Source organism: Eptatretus burgeri, chromosome 6 (genome assembly GCF_056783735.1).
Source record: "Eptatretus burgeri isolate ZD-2024b chromosome 6, Ebu_testis_v1, whole genome shotgun sequence".
Lineage (NCBI taxonomy): Eukaryota > Metazoa > Chordata > Myxini > Myxiniformes > Myxinidae > Eptatretus > Eptatretus burgeri.
In genome coordinates this window covers 47,101,942-47,121,941 of record NC_140966.1, presented here as the reverse complement: position 1 = coordinate 47,121,941, position 20,000 = coordinate 47,101,942, and the positions used below count along the sequence as shown (strand labels likewise).

Here is a 20,000-nt window from a genome sequence, read left to right as displayed (position 1 = left end):
TATATATATATATATACATACATATATACATACATACAATCATATATACACATACAACATCCATCTAAAAAGTAACAGGACTGAGCCTGCTGTGTGTGCTCCACTTACACAACTTGAATGAACGGGTTGCGTCACAGTCTATCGCAACATTCCAGCAATATATATGATTGGTGATGGTTGACTACGCTCATTGTGTGATTTTTTTTTTTACAGGTCGTGCTTTACACGTTGTGTAGTCTGAGTTGTCGCGCTATGAGTCGTGAGCAGAGAGCTAATCTGAAGTTTCTTGCCAAGCTTGGCAAAACACCTTCCGCATCCTTTGCAATGCTGCGGCAAATGCTCCAAAAACTTCCGGTTCTGGGTTTCGAGCATCAGCAGGTATCCTTCAGGGCTCTCTGCTGTCGATCTCAAAGTTAAGTTTCCGGTTGTTATCTGTCCCGTTTTAACTGTTTATTTTCTCACCTACATGTTACTGTGTGTTCCTAGTTCGGTTTTGTTTCAAAAATCGTGCTATTTTGTGAGATTTCGTCGACCTTGTCTTCCCGGGTGCTTTAGGCTTACCCTTGAGGCTTGAGGCCTAACGGTCCCCCTCGGTGTACGATCGTGTTCATTTGATTTTTTCTCCCCATTACCTTAAATTTCTATCTTCCCCATCCCTCCCAACGAATCACTCTATTTCTTATCTTACATTAAAAAAAACAAAAATAAGCCACTACCTTTCTCCTTGCACACTCACGAGTCTCGATTCGACTTCTTAGTCTTATTCTTCTTCGTCTTCTTTTCTTCATCCTTCTCTTGTTCTTCCTCTTCTTCTTCTTCTTCCTCGATTTTTTTTTCAACAACACTTCCATGACCTAATCTGTTGAAAACTCTCTCAAACATTAATAATAATAATAAAAACGATCTCTTATAATGCTTCATCTTCCTCTTTCACACATGTGGTACTCTTTACTGTATCATAATGCACTACCCTTCCATTATTTAAACAGACTGCTCTGAATTCGACCTCTCCTTCATACCTTGCCGAAAAAAATCCAACTGTTACAGTGTTTCTTCTCTCCATTCTCTGAATTTGCCTTGATTGCATCCATCAAGAATTGTGTTAAATCGCATCTCTGACCTAAAACTATTTAAAACCCCAGTTTGCTTTGAATGTTCGCTTTCCATCAACCATTATTTTTTTCCAACTTCAGTGCCAACTCACCCCTCTCACCCCTCACTCTCAAAGCAACCATCCCACTATTATCCCTCCAAGCCTCCCTCCAACCTCTCTCAAAAACTCCCCCCTCACCTTTCTCCCACCATTCATCCCCCTCATTCATCCTTCTCAAAGTTGCCCCTCCTCTTATCCACAAAGCTGCCTCCCTCCACTGCCCTCCCCCCTCCATTTCCTCACTCCCCCTCCTCAAATCCTCAACTGCCTTCTTACAACTCTCTTGTCCCCCCTCTTCCCCAGCACCACAGAGCCTCTTGTCCTCCTTATCCGTTCCCCTCCTCTCACTATTCTGCAATCCCTCACACTCTTTCAACAATCCTCCTTACCTCCTCCCCTTGTCTCTTGTCCTACCCTCCTCCTCCCCACCACACCCTGCACCAACAGCCTCCTCTCCTCCCTCTTCATTAAAGGTGTGCACCTCAAATATCCAGGGCCTTCGCTCAAACCTTTCAGATCTTTCCATACAGGTTGTCACTGACAAATCAGACATAATCTGCCTAACAGAAACTTTCCTCCCCCAAGACATGTCTGACTCCCAAGTATCTCTCCCTGGTTACTCCCTCCTCCGGTATGACAGACCTTAGCCTCGCCCTGGTGGAGGAGTTGCTCTCTTCATCAAAGACTCTATTCCTCACTCTCCTTGCACTGCCCTCACTCCCCCACACCCCCAGTAATACCTCTGGCTATGGCTTCCCCTCCACTCCAACCTCATGTTTATATGTGTACTGTACCATCCACCTAAGAGTGATGACTCCATCTACACCTCACTATCCGAAAACATGGACCAACTTCTATCTTCTCATCCAAACTCTCTCTTCCTCATATGTGGCAACTTCAATTGTCATCATGCCAGTTGGCTAGGTGTGGGTACCTCTCTCACCTGTCATGGCACCTCAGCAAAAGCTTTCTGCGACTCATTGGGACTGACTCAATCGGTCAACTTCCCAACTCGGATCTCAACCAATGGTACTCCATCTCTTCTGGATCTGATTTTGACAAATTTCCTTGACAATATCTGCTGCTCTTTTCTCCGCTCCAATCGGTTCTTCTGACCACGTCCTTGTCAAAGTGGACATCTCTCTGGGTATTATCAGAGAACCACCTCACCGCCGTCGAGTCTGGAATTTCACTCAAGCCGACTGGCAGGGTCTCCAAGCAGCCATAAAACTTATCGACTGGTCTCCTATTGCTACTTTCTCCAACATCAACTCATCCTGGAAATTCTTTCAAAGAAACTTGCTCTTCCTCATGCACAGATTTATCCCCTCTCGACTTCAGTTATCCTACCCTTCCTCCCACCTTTGGTTCACTGAAGCTTGTGGTGAGGCATTTGTCCTGAAACAACTTGCCTTTGCCTCATGGAAAGCAAATCCAACTGAGGGCAATCTCAGTTCTTTCCATAAAGCTCGGAACAAGTGTGGATCTACCCTCAGGAGAGGCAGAAAACAACATCTTTCTAGTCTCAAGTCTGAACTCTCAAACCTCTCTCCCAACTCAAAATCCTGGTGGCGCCTAATCAAATCTGTTTCTGGTGTACGTTCTCCCTCCATCCCCTCCCTTACCTCAAATAGCCGCAGTGCTGATACCACACGTGAAAAGGCTGAATGCCTAAACTCTGTTTGCAGCTAAATCTTGTGTCCAAAACCCATCACTTTGTCTACCTACCTTACCCAGTTGCACCCAACTGTCCCTGATTCTGTGTCCTTTTCTCCTGACAAGGTGGAGAGCTTGCTGTCAAACCTCGACTCATATTCTGCAACCGGTCCAGATGGCATCAGCCCACGTGTCCTAAAAACCTGCTCTTCTGCTCTTGCTCACCCTCTCTCTGTTCTATTCACCCTCTCATTTGCTCAAGGTCATCTGCCATCTGCTTGGAAATCAGCAAACATCACTGCCCTGCATAAAAAGGTGCAAAATCAGATCCCTGCAACTACAGGCCAATCAGCCTTCCCCAATCATCATCAAGGTTATGGAATCCATCATCGCTTCAGACATTAAATCCTTCCTCTTCTCCAATGGCTTGATTTCCGATCATCAATTTGGTTTCAGACCAGGTCACTCTACCCTGGATATTCTGCTTCTGCTCTCCCAATAATGGATGGAGGTCCTCAATGCCAGACAGGAAATCTGAGCCGTATCCCTGGACATATCACGTGCTTTGGCCCTGTCCTTTTTCCGGTTTTCATGAACGATCTCTCTGACTCTCTGGGAAATCCTCTATATCTCTTTGCTGATGACTCCACCCTCTGCCGTACCATCGATCATCCCTCAGACCAGCAAGCAGCAACTTCTTCGCTCACTGCAGATCTGGATAAAATCACAAACTGGTCCAACACGTGGAACATGTCTTTCAATCCGGACAAATCTCACACTCTCACGATGTCTCTCCGAAAGGACCATTTAGAAACCCCCCCTATCCACTTTCTCAACAATCCTCTGGAAGAACTCCTTTCTTTCAAGCTTCTGGGTCTCACTATCTGCCATGATCTTACCTGGGAAAGCCACATTTCAAACCTCGCCTCCAAAGCCAGTCGCCGACTGGGAATCCTCCATCGTGCAAAGTCCTTCCTCGGCCCACCTGAGCTCCTGACCACCTACAAAGCTTTTGTCCACAGCTTGGTGGAGTACTGCTCTCCCCTCTGTGGTGGTGCTCCTGCCTCCCAGCTTTCTCGGCTTCACGTTGTGGAAACCAAGGCATTTCGGATCATTGGCATCTCCCGCGATGAGGCTGAGTCTTTGGGCCTCTCACTCAATCACCGAAGGCTGGTCGGTGGTCTTTCTCTCTTCTACCGTCTCCTCTCCAGCCTCGCCCCCCCTGCTCTCTCTGCGATTTGTCCGCACCACATTTCCGCAGGGCGCTCAAGGTCCGCCAACGACCCCCTTCTGGTAAAACTACCAAAATCACGAATCACTGCTCACCTTCACTCTTTCATTCCTCTTTTTCCCTTCCTTTGGAATAAACTCCCTCACTCTATTCAATCCCTTTCTTCCCTCCAGGCCTTCAAAACAGCTGTTCACCACCACCTCTTATCATCCCCCATCCAAATCTTCAATCTTTTCTACCCCCGATAATCCACCCAAGCCCACCTCCTTCAAATTCCCTGCTTTCCTTCCTGAAAGTCCCTGTAATGTCCATTTTCTGTTCCCCATGTCCCCGTCCCATCCCTCTCCCTTCCACAGATCTCCTAATGTCTCTGTTCCCCACTGTTTTGTCCTTCCCACTCCGGCCTCTCTTGTCTCATGTCCCCCTTGCTGTGCGTTGTGTGTTAGCTCTCACATGAGCCTCGACAAGGCATACAAAAAAAAGTCTATGGGGAAGAAACGATGTCACCTACACGTGCATTTGAATGGCACAAGAGGTTCAAAGAGGGGTGGGAGGAGGTTGAATACGATCCACGACCTGGAAGACCTTCAAAGAGCTGAACAGCGGACAACATCGAGCGTGTGAAGCAGATGGTGCACGCAGATCGTCGACTCACAGTGCAGAAGATTGCTGAGTAACTTTCCATCAACAAGGACACTGTCTGGAGCGTCATTACCGAAAATCCTGAAATGTGCAAAGATGGTCCCCAAGCTGTTGTCCGAGGACCAGAAACAGCAAAGAGTCATTGTCTGTCAAGACATTATCGAGCGCCTCGAGAATGATCCAGACCTGCTCGGGAGAGTCATTACTGGCGATGTATCATGGATATTCGCATACAATTCTGAGACCAAACGGCAGAGTTGTCAGTGGAAATGTCCGGCATCACCAAGACCAAAGAAAGCAAGGATGTCGAAGTTGAAGGTCAAGGTGATGCTCATTGCCTTTTTTGACATCAAGGTCATCGTCCATTTCGAGTTTCCACCACAGGGTCAAACATTGAATCAACACGTGTACAAAGAGATCCTCCAGCGCCTCATGAGATCAGTCCGGGACAAGAGGAGGGATCTATAGGAGAACAACCTCTCGGTGCTCCACCATGACAACGCCCCTGCTCACAGTGCCCTGAGCATTTTCTGGCGGAAAGGAACGTGCCAATTCTGGAGCAACCCCGGTATTTGCCAGACTTGGCCCCTTGTGATTTTTTCCTATTCCCCAAGCTCAAAGGGCTGATCAAGGGGACCCGATTTCCTGATGTGGAGGCCATCAAAAGGGCTGTGATGACGGAGCTCCTGAGGATTCCAGAAGAAGCATTCCGGGGGTGCATCGAAGCGTGGAAGGAGAGGATGGACAAGTGTGTGAGACTGGAGGGAAATTATTTTGAAGGGGCCAAGCTGTGATTTCAATATATTTTTTGCAATAAATTTCTGTGAAGTCCGTCACGTTACTTTTTAGATGGACCTCATGTGTATATATATATATATATATATATATATATATATATATATATATATATATATATATATATATATATATATATATATATATATATATATATGATCTAATATTTTTCCATGACAGCTTTGTAGAAGCAAAAATATATGTATAATCCCTGGGTTCGGTGCATTCAACAAAATGTACCTTCTGCTTGTGATTCAAAACACATCACTGCACTGGAAAACATGAGGACAGATTGGGTATATGGTTTACAGCTGGGACTGGATTCGAACCCAGGCGAGACAGCTTAGAAACGAATGTGAATACCTCTTTGCCACCCTACCAACCGACATTCAAAGAAAACATGAAATGGATACACAAAACCGTCGTACCCCAAACACCAAAAAGACTGACATTATGGGATAGCCGAGAGTATGCAAACGATACAGAACTACTCTACATGTATAAACACGTGTTTATGAGTTTGCTTGCGACTTTACATTGTGACCGAACAACAATCTGGATATTTCACTAAAGTCTAAACAACTCGATCTTAATCGGGTGGCCCAACTTGTTGTACATATCGGTTACGTACCGAACAGTATGGAAGTTGAGACAAAGCTGGTGCCGGAGGAGAGCAGTAGTGTCCGTGTGGCTCCAAAGGAGTTGGCGCTTGACGTTTTGAGAGCGGCTCGATATATATAGTTGTAGGGGAATCCCGAATTGATGAGTGTATAAACCACCTTTGCCCTGGCTTGTTTGGGGGATTACCCACGCCATGGGGAAGTTATTTTCTCCGAAGCTGATTCACTCATTTGTTGGTGACGTTTCAGACTTTCATACCTTTCCCTATAAGTATACACGTTGGTGTTTGTTTCAGAGCCTCGTCTTCAAGCCTCAGGGTGAAGGTATTTTTGGAGAAGAATTTGTAATTTCGGTTTGTGGTTCCTTCTTGTTTGTAATTTTCCTTGTTTGAGACTTATTTCAGTTTTAGTTTTAAGTCGTCGTCGTCGTCGTCGTCGTCGTCGTCGTCGTCGTCGTCGTCGTCGTCGTCGTCGTCGTCGTCGTCGTCGTCGTCACGACCATCATCGGATTCGGGGAAGAAGGTGATCCAGCTCTTGTTCATTGCTGAACCGAATGGGTGTGTTGTTCGTGGTCATTGTTGTCAAAGTGTGCTAATAAACATGGGTGCAACTTACTGACATGTACGATTGTACTTGTACAACGATGTACACTTACAAGGTAGTCCTGTACTGCATATTTTGCGAGTGTGTAAGCAGCTAAGTCTGTGTTTAATTATATTAGTATTACGAGCTATTGGGTGCGAGATGTGTGATCCGATTTAATAAAAACACCCACTCCCGTTGGGAGCATTGGCAAGTCGTCTCCCACCTCCCCCCCCACTCCCCCAACCCCCTTCATCCCTCCCGTGAGAGGGAGGGTGAGTATTTGTTCCCATGACCAGACCCTTGGTACGACCAAAATGTATGCAAAATTTGGTGGAGGTCGAGCAGAAATCGTCAGTTGTGAGGGTTTGGGGGAGATTATTCCCTCCAACACCTAAAGTCAGGTCAGGTATGGGAGCATGCGCCGGAGCAGAACGTCGCTGCGTCCACTTTCCGCCGGTACTCCAGGGGCCTCTGTCTGGCCATCCCCCTGGCAGATGCCAGGCCCATCCCCATCTCCTTGAGATGATGGTCAACCTGCTGCAACCACGAGGCACGTGGTCGGCCCATTGACCTCCTCCACTCATGAGACTCCCTCGCTGAGAGAATCTGGTGAGCAGGATCAGAGTCAGGAAAACGAGCCACATGTCCATACAGCCGCAACTGATGCTCACGGACTATGCAGGTAACAAATCTCATCCGAGTCTCTCTCAGCAACCGCTCGTTGGACACAAAGTCCGACCAGCAATAGCCAAGGATTCTCCGAAGAGACCTGTCAATTGCTGATCCGGGCAGTTGGTAAATCAGTCAATTGCCAAAAGTTAAGGTTATAACTTCAAATAAAATAGCTCTTTTAAGTACTGACCAGTACATAGTGTATCCGTGTTTGTGTATTTATATATGTATGTGTGTATTTGTTCGTATGTGTGTGTGTGTGTTTGTGTGTGTGTGGTGTTTATATATATATATATATATATATATATATATATATATATATATATATATATATATATATATATATATATATATATATATATATATATATATATATGTGTGTGTGTGTGTGTATGTGTGTGTGTGGTGTGTGTTTGTCTGCATATGTGTATGTATGTGTGGGGTGTTTATATATCTGTGTGTGTGTGTGTTTAGGGGAGGGGGTGTTTCTATGCATATGTGTATGCATGTTTGTATGTATGTATGTGTGGGGTGTTTATGTGTGTGTGCGTGTGTGTATGTGTGTGTGTGTGTGTGTGTGTGTGTGTGTGTGTGTGTGTGTTTGTGTGTGTGTGGTGTTATATATATATATATATATATATATATATATATATATATATATATATATATATATATATACATATATGTATGTGTGTGTGTGGTGTGTGTTTGTCTGCATATGTGTATGTATGTGTGGGGTGTTTATATATCTGTGTGTGTGTGTGTGTGTGTGTGTTTAGGGGGCGGGGGGGGGTGTTTCTATGCATATGTGTATGCATGTTTGTATGTATGTATGTGTGTGTGCGTGTGTGTATGTGTGTGTGTGTGTGCACGCGTGTACGCACGCGATGTGTGCATTGTTATGTCTGGCTTACTTATTGGGACTACAGTGCAGTAATTGGTTTTTAATTTGATCCAAAGAGCTAGACTAGAATCAGCAAGGTCCTGAAGACTCGGACTTTTGTCGTTCTGCACAGGTACCGACAGCGCCGCACCCAATGATCCAGTGAATCCATGATTCCCGAGGCCTGACCCAGACGTCTGTTGACCTCTGACTTGCAGCCAGCAGAGACATGAATATCACTGTTAAGGTAAGTGAATCTTTCCGTGACGTGAACATCTTCACCACAAACAGGTACAGACAAGATAGCAGCATCAAATATGTCATTGAAAGGTTGGATCAAAGTTTTGACCCAGCAAACCCGTAATCCCAGCGGCTCCAACTCCTCATTCAGCACCTGAAGTGCCTCTAAAAGGATATCTAGATATCTAGAAGGATGACTGCATCCTCTGCAAAATCAAGGTCAGATCTTGACATTCCCAAACGATGCACCGCAGCTTGATCTCTCTGACATCCTCCCCAGAATTCAGTCCATACAAGTGCTGAAAAGAGTGGGGGCTTGTACACTCCCCTGATGTTTGAGTGATTGTTGGTTCTGATCCACTGACCTTCAGGACACGTCACATTTTTGATACTTTCAATCGTGTCCTGTTATTGGTATTTCTCAATTTTGGAGTCCCTACATTTGTACATTTTTGTTTCCTAAGATGTCAAAGAATGCTATTAAAAACGCAGCATTTTCTTTTGGCCTTGATTTGCAATTATCAAGGAGCCCAACAGCTTTTTGAGCCCTTAATGGTTTTTGTTTTTTTTTGCATACCTTGTCGGGGCTCGTATGAGAGCTAACACACAACGCACAGCAAGGGGACATGAGACAAGAGGGGCGGGAGTGGGAGGGACAAAACAGTGGGAAACAGACATATTAGGAGATCTGTGGAAGGGAGAGGGATGGGACGGAGAACATGGGGAAGAGAAGATGGACATTGCAGGGACTTTCAGGAAGGAAAGCAGGGGAATTGAAGGAAGTGGGCTTGGGTGGAATATCGGGGGTAGAAAAGATCGAGGATTTGGATGGGGGATGATAAGAAGTGGTGGTGAACAGCTGTTTTGAAAGCTGGAGGGAATAATGGGAAAGAATAGAGTGAGGGAGTTTATTCCAAAGGCGGGAAAAAAGAGGAATGAAAGTGAAGCTGAGCACGGATTCGTGATTTTGGTAGTTTTACCAGAAGTGGCTTGTTGGTGGACCTTGAGCGCCCTGTGGAAATGTTGTGGGGGGGGGGGCAAGGCTGGAGAGGAGATGGTAGAAGACAGAAAGACCACCGACCAACCTGCAGTGATTGAGTGTGAGGCCCAAAGACTCAGCTTCATTGCGGGAGATGCCGATGATCCTAAATGCCCTGGTTTCGACAGCGTGAAGCCGAGAAAGGTGAGAGGCAGGAGGACTAGCCCATAGGGGAGAGCAGTACTCCATCAGGCTATGGACAAAAGCTTTGTAAGTGGTCAGGAGCTCAGGAGGGCCGAGGAAGGACTTTGCACGATGGAGGATTCCCAGTCGGCGACTGTCTTTGGAGGCGAGGTTGGAAACGTGACTTTCCCAGGAAAGGTCATGGCAGATAGTGAGACCCAGAAGCTTGAAAGAAAAGACTTCTTCCAGAGGATTGTTGAGAAAGTGGATGGGGGGGTTTTCTAAACGGTCCTTTCGAAGAGACATAGTGAGAGTGTGAGATTTGTCTGGATTGAAAGACATGTTCCACGTGTTGGACCAGTTTGTGATTTTATCCAGATCTGCAGTGAGCGAAGAAGCTGCTGCTTGCCGGTCTGAGGAATGACAGATGGTACGGCAGAGGGTGGAGTCATCAGCAAAGAGATATGGAGGATTTTCCAGAGAGTCGGAGAGATCATTGCTGAAAACCAGAAAAAGAACAGGGCCCAGAACGCTACCTTGAGGAACTCCAGCCTGGACAGGAAGAGGGGATGAAAGAACTCCATTTAGGGCCACACATTGACTGTGACAGGAGAGGAAGTCTGCGAGCCATGAGTGAAGATGGCCTTGGATACCATAGGAAGAGAGTTTGGTGAGCATGGCAGGGTGCCAGACTGTGTCAAAAGCACATGATATGTCCAGGGATACGGCTTGGATTTCCTGTCTGGCATTGAGGACCTCCATCCATTGATGGGAGAGCAGAAGCAGCATATCCAGGGTAGAGTGACCTGGTCTGAATCCAAATTGATGATCGGAAATCAAGCCATTAGAGAAGAGGAAGGATTTAATGTCTGAAGCGATGATGGATTCCATAACCTTGCTGATGATTGGGAGAAGGCTGATTGGTCTGTAGTTGCTGGGATCTGTTTTTGCACCTTTTTATGCAGTGCAGTGATGTTTGCAGATTTCCAAGCAGATGGCAGATGACCTTGAGCAAATGAGAGGGTGAATAGAACAGAGAGAGGGTGAGCAAGAGCAGAAGAGCAGGCTTTGAGGACACGTAGGCTGATGCCATCTGGACCGGTTGCAGAATCTGAGTCGAGGTTGAAAGCAAGCTCTCCACCTTGTTCGGAGAAAAGGACACAGAGTCCAGGGACAGTTGGGTGCGACTGGGTAAGGTGGGTAGAGAAAGTGATGGGTTTAGGACACAAGATTTAGCTGCAAACATCGAGTTTAGGCATTCAGCTTTTTCACGTGCGGTATCAGCCGTGCGGCTATTTGAAGTAAGGGAGGGGATGGAGGGGGAACATACACCAGAAACAGATTTGATTAAATGCCACCAGGATTTTGAGGAGAGAGAGAGGTTTGAGAGTTCAGACTTGAGATGAGAAAGATGTCGTTTTCTGGCTCTCCTGAGGGTAGATACACACATGTTCCGAGCTTTGTGGAAGGAACTGAGGTTGCTCTCAGTTGGGTTTGCTTTCCATGAGGCAAAGGCAAGTTGTTTCAGGACAACTGTCTCACCACAAGCTTCAGTAAACCAAGGGCGGGAGGAAGGGTAGGACAACTGAAGACGAGTGGGGATAAATCTGTGCATGAGGGAGAGCAAGTTTCTTTGAAAGAATTCCCAGGATGAGTTGATGTTTGAGAAAGTAGTGATAGGAGACCAGCCGATAAGTTTGATGGCTGCTTGGAGACCCTGCCAGTCGGCTTGATTGAAATGCCAGACTTGCCGGCGGTGAGGTGGTTCTCTGATAACAGCCAGAGAGATGTCCACTTTGACAAGGACGTGGTCAGAAGAACCGTTTGGAGCGGAAGAAGAGCAGCAGATATTTTCAGGGAAATTTGTCAAAATCAGATCCAGAAGCGATGGAGTACCATTGGTTGAGATCCGGGTCAGGAAGTTGATCGATTGAGTCAGTCCCAATGAGTCGCAGAAAGCTTTTGCTGAGGTGCCATGACAGGTGAGAGAGGTACCCAGACCTTGCCAACTGGCATGATGACAATTGAAGTCACCACATAAGGGGAAGAGAGAGTTTGGATGAGAAGATAGAAGTTGGTCCATGTTTTCAGATAGTGAGGTGTAGATGGAGTCATCACTGTTAGGTGGATAGTACAGTACACATATGAACATGAGGTGGGAATGGAGGGGAAGCCGTAGCCAGAGGTATTTCTGGGGGTGTGGGGGAGTGAGAGCAGTGCATGGAGAGTGAGGAATAGAATCTTTGATGAAGAGAGCAACACCTCCACCAGGACGAGGCTCAGGTGTGTCATACCGGAGGCGGGAGTAACCGGGGAGAGATACTTGGGAGTCAGACACGTCTTGGGAGAGGAAAGTTTCTGTTAGGCAGATTATGTCTGGTTTGTTAGTGGTGGCCTGTATGGAAAGATCTGAAAGGTTTGAGCGAAGGCCCCGGATATTTGAGGTCCACACTTTTAATGAAGAGGTAGAGGAGGAGGCTTTGGGTGCAGGGGGTGGGGGAGGGAGAATAGGACAAGGGACGAGGGGGGAGGAAAGGAGAGTTGTTGAAAGAGTGTGGGGGATTGCAGAATAGCTAGGGGAGGGGGCCGAATGTGGAGGAGAAAAGGCTCTGTGGTGCTGGGGGAGAGGGGGGGACAAGAGAGGGGGAAGAAGGCAGTTGAGGAGTTGAGGAGGTGGAGTGAAGAGATGGAGGTGAGAGGGCAATGGAAGGAGGCAGCTTAGTGGATGGGATGGTGGCAACTTTGAGAAGGATGAGTGAGGGGGATGAAAGGTGGGAGAAAGGTGAGGGGGGAATTTTTGAGAGAGGTGAGAGGGTGGCTTGGAGGGAGAAGAGTGGGATGTTGCTTTGAGAGTGAGAGTGAGGGGTGAGTTGGCACTGAAGTTGGAAAAAAGAATGGTTGATGGAAAGCGACCATTCATCGCAAACTGGGGTTTTCAAAAGTTTTAGGTCAGAGATGCGATTTAACAGAATTCTTGAGGGATGCAATAAAGGCGAATTCAGAGAATGGAGAGAAGAAACGCTGTAACAGTTGGATTTTTTAGGCAAGGAATGAAGGAGAGGTCGAAATGAGAGCAGTCTGTTAAAATAGCAGAAGAGTAGTGCATTATGAAACAGTAAAGAGTACCACATGTGTGAGGGAGGAAGATGAAGCATTATAAGATCATTTTTGTTATTATTATTGTTTGAGAGAGTTTTCAACAGATTAGGTCATGGAAGTGTTGTAGAAAAAATCGAGGAAGAAGAAGAGGAGGAAGAATAAGAGGAAGAAGAAGAAGCAGAATCGGGAGAAGGTTATCGTATTGTTCTTGTTGTTTTTTTGTTTTTTTAAGATAAGAAATAGATTAGTTGGGAGAATGGGGCCGTTAGGAAAGTGGGGAGGATAGAAATTGAAGATAATGGGGAGGATTAAAATTGAAGGTAATGGGGAGAAAAAACAAACAAACACAAAAACGATCGAACACCGAGGTGAACCGGTAGGCCTCAAGCCTAGGCCTGAAACACCCGGTAAGAACGTCGACAAAAACTCACAAAATAGCACGATTTTTGAAACAAAACCCAACTAGGAACACACAGTAACATGTCGTGAGAAAATTAAACATTTAAAACGGGACAAATAACGACCGGAAACTTAACTTTTAGATCGTCAGCAGAGAGCCCCTAAGGAGACCTCTCGACGCTCCAAACTCAGAACCGGAAATACTTTGTTCTTCTGTACATTGTTTTAACTACATTATATTCGGTGCTCTTTCAAGACATTTTTGTTTCATTTTCAAAAAAGGGAAAGGAAGACACCAAGGCTCCATTGAAGCTCTTCGTCGATCAACGAGAAGCACACCGCTGATGCTGGAATGAAAATGGATCCATTAACCCTGAAACAGGCACAGACGCACTGGCCTGGCAAGCAGTGTGCTTTCGGACTTGGCACCCCTCTCGATCAAGTGTGAGGAATGATAAAGAGAAGGCCAAACTCGTAGACTGTCCACACACAGGATTGATGAGCTCTTTCTATTCCTGTCTAATAAAATGATGCAATTCATCCTATCGCAACTTCATTTAGAGAATGAACCAGTTCATCTTGTCACAGTGACCGCTTGAAAAACAAACTCTTCGCCTCAGTCCTCATCTCCTGGAAAGTGTTTTCACTTCCTCATTCTCATGCATCTCTCCCATCCTAATTCACATCTTTTGTGTAAAGCTTTGGGTTTTCCCATTTTGCAAGTGTTGTATTGAACAAGGAGCCTGCTGTTTCCAGTTGATGAAGGTTTGTTTTTTTGTCCACCAACTCGTGTGAATTAGATTGCCATCACTGCTGACTTTCATAACTCACTCTTGGCAAACGTTGTGAGTCAATCAGTCAAATTATTCTGGGTTTGGGTAAGCTATGAGTATCGAACACAAAATGCCTACAATATGAGTTGGTGACCTTTGTACTGCAGTGCACTTAAAAAAAGGCTCGTCTAGAGTTTGTGGTTAGATAGAACAAATTAACAATAACTTAACTTCTGTTAATAGTTACATAAAAGTGGATTTTGATTCGAAGGTAATGTGCTGTCGAGAGAAGAAAGGATTTCCCCTGTGGTCGGTAAAAAAGTAAACATGAACATAAACTTCAGCAACGTAACCAGATTTCACCCACTCAATACAAAGGATCTTTTGAATGTAGTCAGGTCATTTGGCTGCTTTTTCATGAAATGTTTGTTTGTTAGCCCGTCTGCCACACAGTGGGAGCCAGGGTTTTGCGTGTGTGTGTGTGTGTGTGTGTGTGTGTGTGTGTGTGTGTGTGTGTGTGTGTGTGTGTGTGTGTGTGTGTGTGTGTGTGTGTGTGTGTGTGTGTGTGTGTGTTTCATTGGTGGTTATCACCATATGCGGGTTTCAGTAGGTGGAACGGAGTCCTCCCATGTCTCAAAGTATCCACCAATGAGTGTGTGTGTGTGTGTGTGTTTGTGTGTGTGTGTGTGTGTGTGTGTGTGTTTGTGTGTGTGTGTTTGTGTGTGTGTGTGTGTGTGTGTGTGTTTGTGTGTGTGTGTGTGTGTGTGTGTGTGTGTGTGTGTGTGTGTGTGTGTGTGTGTGTGTGTGTGTGTGTGTGTGTCATTGGTGGTTATCTCCATATGCAGGTTTTAATTGGTGGAACAGAGCCCTCCCAAGGTCTCAAAGTATCCAAAGCTTTTTCAATAGCTTCCATGTTTCTTTATAAAGCCTCACCCTCTCGAATAGGGGAAGGATTGTTGCTATTGCTGGGTTTGTTTCTTCAATTAACAGCCCAAATTTTTAATAGCATCACAATGTTTCTTAGACCCCAAGGAATACTAAAACTAAACCACAATTTATTTTTCTTTTTTAATTATTCCTGCTCTCCCAATTTCCGAACTGTATCTCTTGGCAAATTTTTGGGGCTGAAACTTTGAGAGTGGGCTGAAAAATCTCTTATGGGCTGAAACTTTCGGAATGAAATCTTACATCAACAATGTGAATAGAAGATTTGTGGAGTTGACACAAATGTTTGACCTTGACCTAATTCGAGACATTTTAACATTTTTCACCATAACTTGACTCAGGTTTGTCTGATGGGAATGAAATTGCCCTCGCTAGATAGCCGAGAGCAAGCCACATTTAATCTTAATTTACATCATACCCCTCCAGGTTGAATGTCAAGGTATTACACCCCTAAGAGTATTAAACCACCATTTAGGTTTTTCTCCGTTTCTCCTGCCAACGAATGAGGACTTTCTCAATAAAATTTTGCATCAATAATGGGAATGAACAGGATGCAGGGTTGACGTGAATTTCTATTGACTTTGACCTATTTTTAAGGCCATGACCCAATTATAGACGTTCAAACATTTTTTTCATCAAAACTCAATGAAGATTTGTCCAATCATAATAAAATTGTGCTCGATAGCCTAGACCAAGGCGCATTTATGCGTAATATAAATCATACCACTCCAGGTTTAAGGTCAAGGTCTAAAACCCATAGAAGTACTAAAACACTATTTGGGTGTTTGTCGCATTGTTCTGCCAATGTCTGAGCTGTATCTCAGATCTGGCTGGAAATTTTTGAATGAAATTTTGCATCAATAATGGGAATAAAAGGTATGTTGGGTTCATAAAATTTTGACCTTGACCTAATTTTAAGGTCATGACCCATTTATTATCATTTTAACATTTTCCCCCATAACTCGACTAAGGTTTGTCCAATTGGAACGAAACTGCCCTCACTAAATAGCCGAGAGCAAGTCTCATTCACCGTTCATTTACATCATAACCATTCTAGTTAAAGATCATGGTCAAATTAAGGTCTGAAAAAAATAACGCAGTCAACATCAAATGGCAGTCAAAAGAAAGAATAACACGGTTTTTCTCATCGCTCATTTTTACCAATGCGGAATCTGAAAGACCACTTGGCCTTCCAAGATGTTCTTGCATCATAATAGTGGGACTAAGCCTGGTGTTGGCTTAGTGGTTAGGGTCGCAGCTTGGGATCCTCGGGTCCTGAGTTCAAGCCCCGTTGGCCGCTGAATTAAAACACCAGGACGTTGACTCAGCCTGTCATCCTTCCGAGGCTGGCAAAATGAGTACCAGTGTACTGGTCAGGAGGACACTGCATCAGTGGCATAGCCGTGTCCCAACCAATGATGCAACCAGCAGCCACAGGCTGCACTCGATAGAGAGAGAATAGTGGGACTGTTCTGAAGTTGTGCATCTGTTATTTGATTAGTATCCTTGACCTACTTTTTTTGGATTGTGACCTGATTAACAAAAAACACCTCTTTGATCATAACTTGAATAATTTTCTCCGATTTTAATGATGTTGAGTTTTATGGATAAATTGGAGATGAGGATACATTTTCTTAATTTACACTCTATCCTAAAATGTCATATGGTGGTCTGAACAAAATATGCCATCATTGGATCACGGACCAAGGGTAAGTGACAGGTGATCACGAAGGGTAAGCCAGGGGCGATCACCAAGCTGGGTAAGCCGAGGGAGGCTTACCCTTCGTGATTGCTTTGTGATTACAGATATCTCGTTTAGATTTGAGCTTTTGTCCACTCATTTTCAACAAACCTTGAATATAAGAATATGGAGAATGCTAATTAATAAAATTGACATTTTTTTTTCAATTATAGCTGTTATTTTCGTCGAGTTTAGTTTGAGTACAAAGCGGACGTTATGGGCTTGACATTTTGAAATACTTTCTAGTTTAATATTGGAATTAAACAACAATCATATTAAGTTTGTTAGCATTTGTGCATCAGCTCTGATTTGGTCACACCGCATATTGATTCGACTGGTCTGAGTCATAACTCTTTCTCCTGCTGTGAGAGGACAGCACCTTATGAGTTTCCCTATCACTTGTTTCGCTCAACCAATCCAATCGCTTCTTTCTTTTTGTTTTACCTTCAGCCGTATTGGTTCAAGGCCGCTCCAGTGCGAGTTGACTGTGATTTCTTACATTCCATTGTTGCATGTGCACGATGCGCAGTTTGTAAATGTACAAATCTATCCCGATGGAATAATGCTTTTTACTGCTTCACCTTCATTATGTCACCACGAAAGCGGTCACCATTTTGAAAGTACATATATTTTGTGTGACGACACCCTTCTGGGCATATATGATATCCTTGATTACTGATCGCTCGATGATTTATCACGATTTTCCCCTCATTAATTTGCCTTCAAAGTCTGTAGGTTTTTGCTGAGCATTGTTGTGAAGTTTAGTGCATTGCCAGTGTGGACATCGCCCTCCTCTGGCTTACCGGCCCAATGGTCTTATGTCTGTATGTCTCTTCTCCAGACCCACCAGTGAGAATGCCACCAAATTTGGGTTACAACAAATTAGGACAGCGTCATAATGTTAAATTGCAGAGATCATGCCAATCACATGACAGGAAGTGTGTCAAAATGGCGGACTTCGTAAATTATTGCGAAAATCCATAAATTCCTCTAAAAATCTTCTTCTCCAGACGTGCCGTTCAGAATGCTACCAAATTTGAGTGACAACATTAGGCCAGGGTCCAGATAAGTTACAGGTCCAGTGGTCCTATTTTTTATTCTGTGCCTGTCTGGCAGTTCAACAAAATTGCAAAACATTCCAAACAGGAAAGTTCCTGTTTTTTAGGGATGTGATAAAGGACACAAACAACAGGCATGATTAACTCATGTCATGTGTTAAATAAGATGGTGTAAAAGACCATCAACGGCGGTAAATTTATGGAATTTTTTTCTGTGAACTTTAAATCTTTATTTTATTTAAATTAAGTTACATACTTGAACAATGCATAACACAAATCATCCTTTTGTCACTTTCAAAACTTTCGTTTAGCAGTACGTGGACAAAATAATACAGCATTTTGCGTCGTCATGACCAATAAAGTTTGTCGCTCGTAGACCCTGCCCATTTTGTTGTTTCTCAAGATAGCACAGGGTAATGTTCTATGGACCCTCTGGTTTTGTCTTGAATCATTCATTGTATTCTATTCTGTACATGAGTACCAGACTAAGTTCAGCGGTTCGAACCCCAACCGAGAGGGAAGAAACTGTCAAAATGTATGTGTTGCTTCCTTGCTTCATGCTCAGCATTTCAAAAGGATAGAGCACAGACAAACAACAATGTATTGGCAATACGAGGACAGACTTTTATGGGCTATTAGCTTCCACCTGCATAGAAGTTTATTGTGAGGGAAGTCATAGAAAAATCCTGGTAATTCATGGAAGGGTACAATGATGTATCCTAATGTCCTTGTTCAACATGATGGATGTCTGTAGAATCTCTTCAATGAGCCTTCGGTGCTGCACAACTGAGGATGTGGAATTATCAAGGATGATTGACAATATAAAATAATACTGAAAATGTATATATCTGCATTTTCCACATATTTATCAAAATACAATTGAGCAGGTATTTGTTAAACAGTATGATAGGTATGTTCTAAACAGGCTTGACAGGATGGCCTAATGGTACACCTACTCACCTCCAACCTGTCTAGCCTCGATTCGAATCTTGGTGCATCTCTAAACTGTCTTATTGATGTTTCACAGGCTGGGTGATTCAATGTGTGTGCTGTCCCTTGGATGGAAGTTAAACTGGGCGTCCCATCTGCTGGAATTGGTTGGTGAATGTTATGGCTACCAAGGAGTCCTTTGCGAAGAGTAGGTGAGCTATCGCCGGCACCATGGCCAAATTTACACCCCAACTAATGTTTGGAAGGCAATAGCAAACCACTTGTGTAACCCTTGTAAAACTGCTTTGGCAGCACTGATGCCCTGCAACAGAGGATGGTAAATCAGAATCACAATGGTTGAGCAAAATCGTGCAGAGATAGCACATTGGTCTTTCACTTGCAGAGTTGTGTCACCTGGGTTCAATTTTGAACCGACGACAGAGTATCGAATTGGTGCTTTACAAGCAGGGTGTTACATTGCAATGTGTGCCATCCCTCGGATGAACGTTTTGATGGGTGTCCCATCTGTTAGTTGGTGGACGTTAAATATCCCAGGGTGTCTTTCATGAAGAGTTGCTGAGTTATTACCAGCATGCAGGCAAAATTCCAGATTTCTTCCCAAAGTACCTTCAGTTGAACATCAGCCAGGCTATCCAATTCGTGAAAGACTTTGCCCAGAAACTTTCCAACACCACAAGAAGGTAGGGATTTAATTGAAATTATTTAAGTAGTAACGTTTGTGGAGCTATTCATCAATCTATAATATGCAAAACTCATCTACTTTGAGTGAGAAAATGATACTTTTTCAGCGATTAACACAATTTGCAATCTTCATGAAAGGTTAAGATAAGAAAGGGGAGAGGACACAATGAATCCAAAGTGATTAGCGATGGAAAAGTAAAAGTGAAGAATTGATAAAATCAACAGAGAGGTTATAAAAGGGTCAGACAAACGAATGTAAATTTTCTTCTTTGTACGCAAACTCATTCAAGTCTTCGTGATCATGTTTGCATACAGCAGGCTGGGATCAGGCATTGAGTTGCAAGTGGAGTTATATTTGTATTTCACAGGTTCATTCACCTCTGTTTGATAAGGCAGTGTTTGTCTGCAAATGCAAAGGAAGAGAGAAGTTTCAATAAACCTATTGTAAAGGCCCAGTCACACCTTGACGTTTTAGCCAGCTTATGGCGATTTTTGAATTTTTTTTCTAAAACGCTGGCACACGTTGAATACGTTATGGGTAAGTTTTGGAAACATTGAGAGCACGCTGAAAAAACACTGCCATACGTCGTAGTATGCTGGCTTTCATCGTTGTACTTTGTGGTTGTCCTCAAATTTTAGCATGCTTGAAATTTGTTAGACTTATGCCAGCGTATGACTCACAAGTTCCACTACGCTGGCCATAAGTTGTAGGCA

General features: G+C 44.2%; 2 protein-coding genes across 3 annotated transcripts in view; one reads left to right on the top strand and one right to left on the bottom strand.

The window, feature by feature from the left end:
- The window catches only part of LOC147024700 (uncharacterized), a 60,878-nt gene extending 54,624 nt beyond the window's left edge, over positions 1–6,254 (bottom strand). The window contains exon 1 of the mRNA XM_085884852.1: positions 6,109–6,254. The gene's annotated coding sequence lies outside the window, so the exon portion shown is untranslated. The remainder of the gene's footprint in view (positions 1–6,108) is intronic.
- Positions 6,255–6,408: 154 nt separating this feature from the next.
- The window catches only part of LOC147024699 (myelin protein P0-like), a 42,251-nt gene continuing 28,659 nt past the window's right edge, over positions 6,409–20,000 (top strand). For both annotated transcript variants that reach the window (XM_085884850.1, XM_085884851.1), the window contains exons 1-3: positions 6,409–6,619; positions 8,371–8,484; positions 18,682–18,792. In XM_085884850.1, coding sequence (XP_085740976.1) covers positions 18,695–18,792 — 98 coding nt within the window. In that variant the 5' untranslated portion in view covers positions 6,409–6,619; positions 8,371–8,484; positions 18,682–18,694. The remainder of the gene's footprint in view (positions 6,620–8,370; positions 8,485–18,681; positions 18,793–20,000) is intronic.